Source organism: Macrobrachium rosenbergii, chromosome 8, assembly GCF_040412425.1.
Source record: "Macrobrachium rosenbergii isolate ZJJX-2024 chromosome 8, ASM4041242v1, whole genome shotgun sequence".
Classification (NCBI taxonomy): Eukaryota; Metazoa; Arthropoda; class Malacostraca; order Decapoda; family Palaemonidae; genus Macrobrachium; species Macrobrachium rosenbergii.
The window spans coordinates 81,419,150-81,422,388 of NC_089748.1; the positions used below are offsets into that span (position 1 = coordinate 81,419,150).

Here is a 3,239-nt window from a genome sequence, read left to right on the forward strand (position 1 = left end):
CCTTACCTACCAGAACTATGGCTACAGAACATTACAGAACCTTCATGGATCTGGGAAGGAGGCAGCTCTCACAGGACACGAACTCGCCAAGTGGGTCAAGGAACAGCTGGATGACTTGGCCAAGCAAGAGAGGGAAGAAAGAGCAGAACAGTGGAAGGAAAAAGAGGAACAGAGGAAGTATGAAGCAGAACACAGGAGGTTTGCTAAAGAACAGAGGCAGCTGGAAGATGCAAGAGAAGAGAGGAGAAGACAGAATGAATTAGCCCTCAAGAAAAGTGAGCAAGCTCTCAAGGCAAGCGAGCTAGCTCTCAAAGAAAAGGAGCTTGAGCTGGAGAAGGCTTAAGGGGAAAATGCTGAAGGTCTGGCTACTCAACAAGCCTCCAACCCCACACCTGCTGCACCAAATGCTCCAATCTCAAGCATTAATTCCCTAGTTCCCAAGTGGACAGAGGAAGAGCCAGAAGCATGGTTGGAGGAAATAGAGACTCTTTTTGACAACTACAACACCACCGAGACAGAGAGGGCCTTAGTGCTTGCCAAGCACATGGAAGGAAAAGCTAAGGCAGCCCTCCACTCACTGGAGAAGAGTCAAAGCAGAGACATGGTAGAAGTTTGTAGGGTCATAACAAAAGCCTATGAAATAACCCTGGAGAAAAGGAGACAGTGGTTCCAAGGTCTTACCAAGGAAGTTGGCTGGTCCTGGAATGAATGGGCCTGTCACAAGACCCAGTCCAGTACCCGGTGGTTCGACTCCCTGTCGTGCACTACATTCGAGGACCTATTCAATTGGACCATGCTGGAGGATCTTTTGCCTGGGCCCCTTGCTGTGTATCTCAATGACAAGCAGCCCACCACACTTATGGAAGCCTGCCGCATGGCTGATTCATGGGAAACCTACAACCAGTCCCATAGCACATCTCAGCAGCACATAGTGCCACCTGGGTACCTCTCAAGCTTGACTCGCCAAAGAACGGACTGCCTAGCAAGCCTACATGAACCCACTGTAAGAAGGTGGGGCATGCAGTCAAGCTCCAGGTCACAACACCTTGGGGCATGTACCTCACTGCCTTGGCGTGATGAGTGGAATCAGGCCCGGAGTGGATTTCCTGTTGGGTCAGGACCTCCTCTGGGGAAGCCCTTCGCCAAAGCCACTTCGCAGCCACACTGCCTCCTCAACGGAGGCCCTGACTGTAGGATCACCAACTCAAAGCACAGCCACTTTGACTGGCATGCCACCAAAAGAAGACAACCCACCTTCCGCCCGCCAAAGTGGTCAGCAGAAGGGACACACGCAAAGCAATGCCAGGCCTAGTTCTCCCTCTCCATGAATGGACAGCCAGCAACGAAGTCCTCCCTCTCCATGAAAGGAAACTCAAGGGAAGCCGTACCGCTGTAGAGCGTGCAAGGTGACAGGTCACTCCACTAGTTGGGAGGGCTGCCCAAATAAGCAACGCACAGTGGACGCCCCAAATCAAGACTCTCCAAGAGGCTCTGACCTCCAGCTGGGACAGGAATCTCTGACTCAACGCAACTCAAGCCATCTGCGAGGTATTGCACCTCCGGACCTCTTGTCAGGCATACCTGACCATCAATCTCTGCCAGTGCCTCTTGCGAGCTCTGAGCAGTGCCACACTCCGTCCGTCTTGGGCATTGAGCCAACACAAGAATTGGACCCTGTGCCAGATCCAGATCATGAGACGTATCCTCCTCCGGGAGATCCAGAACCCGTCACAGCACTAATCTTAGCATACCTGTGAGCCTTTGGCACCTGACACTTCTTCCTCACCAAATTCACCCCCAGAGGATGAACACCTGGTGATCAAACTGCTACACCTTCTCTGGGGCCTCCCCGGACGCCGGGATTGAGACTGTTCCTGCTACAGTTGTCGCAGCAGCCGGAGTAGGGAGCCCTCCTGTATCCTCTGAGGTTACCCCCCTGACTTCGCACCTGCTAGCACCTTCTGGCCTTTCCCCATAGTTGGTACCCTCATCACCTCCTAGGACTGACATAGATAGGCCTTGGAGGAACCTGAAGAAGAAGAAGAAGAAGAAGGGGCAGAAGAGAGCCAAGTAGTTGCAAGAGCCATGAGTTCATCCTGGCACTCGTGCCCTCTTGGCACAGTACCCTTTCCATCTCAGAGTGATCCTGGCTCCTGCCCAGAGGAGGAAGCCAATGTAATCTCTGTATTAGTAACAGCCTAGACCAGATGGAGTGAGTAGTAACAGTAATTTTGTCATTTAAATCTTGCAATGAGCAGCAGTAACCACGTACGTATATCTTGTAAAGTTGTAAAGTTCCCGCTCAATGGGTTCTCTATGATGAACATCCCATTTTCTGCGGTGCCTTCACATGTGACCTAAGGTCGGACGAACACAATCTTATTATCATTATTGTGAATTGTATATTTATTATATGTTCATTTGCCCTTGTACCACGTATATGTGACAGAGTAGTTTTATGTCCAACCAGTTATTGTTAATCATCATGTTTTCTGTATGTAGCTCTCCTGTTTTGTGTAGAGAAATAGTTTGACCTCAGGTCACCTGTAAATTTTTGTACCCGCGGTCTGGGCGTGATAAAAAGACGTCTGCACGCCACTTTATAAGTGGGTTTTCATCAATAAACCAGCAGTACTTTGTCTTCCTGCTCATAATTTCGCACCTCTCTCGCAGTGGTGACCCCAGTGGTTCCCGGAGCCATTAACAGACCCAAACGGCGACTTAGTCTTGGCCTGATGAGGCAACCCACGCCCCTAACGGACAAACTGCGGCGCTCTAACAAAGTGTTCTGGCGTTACCGACCCTCGTCAGCAAATCACCGGCATCATTAACGGACCCACATGACACGCTCCCAAGCGTGTATTGATGCGAGTGTTCCCTCACACTCCAAGAGAGAGCGCAGAATGAGCATGGGCACAGACATCCCCAACCACATACAAATTACTGCGAACTTCTTAGAGGCAGACGCCTCCCTCGCGCAACCCCGTCCTGCGCGCTTCTCCATGCCGGTGCCCACTCCCCGCACAATGCCCCTCCTGACGGACCAACCAAGGGCGGCCCTCAGCATAAAGCTGCCGCCATTCACCCATCAGAACCCAGCGTCCTGGCTCTACAGGGTCGAGGGGCAATTTAGGGTGGCAGGCCTGACCGACAAGATGTTGAAGGCGGACATCGCCGTCAACGCCCTACCGGAGGAGATATACAAGAAGGTCGCCCCGTGGGTGACGACAACAACGAGC

The 3,239-nt window shown here is 51.9% G+C and overlaps 1 protein-coding gene across 1 annotated transcript in view; it reads left to right on the forward strand.

Annotated features, from left to right (window-relative positions):
- LOC136841202 (uncharacterized) overlaps positions 1-1,757 on the forward strand; it is a 55,539-nt gene extending 53,782 nt beyond the window's left edge. Inside the window, exons 2-5 of the mRNA XM_067108239.1 lie at positions 1-275; positions 435-610; positions 848-1,003; positions 1,368-1,757. The exon at positions 1-275 is cut by the window's left edge and continues 26 nt beyond it. Of these exons, the coding sequence (XP_066964340.1) occupies positions 1-275; positions 435-610; positions 848-1,003; positions 1,368-1,757 (997 nt within the window). The remainder of the gene's footprint in view (positions 276-434; positions 611-847; positions 1,004-1,367) is intronic.
- The last annotated feature ends 1,482 nt before the right edge of the window (positions 1,758-3,239 follow it).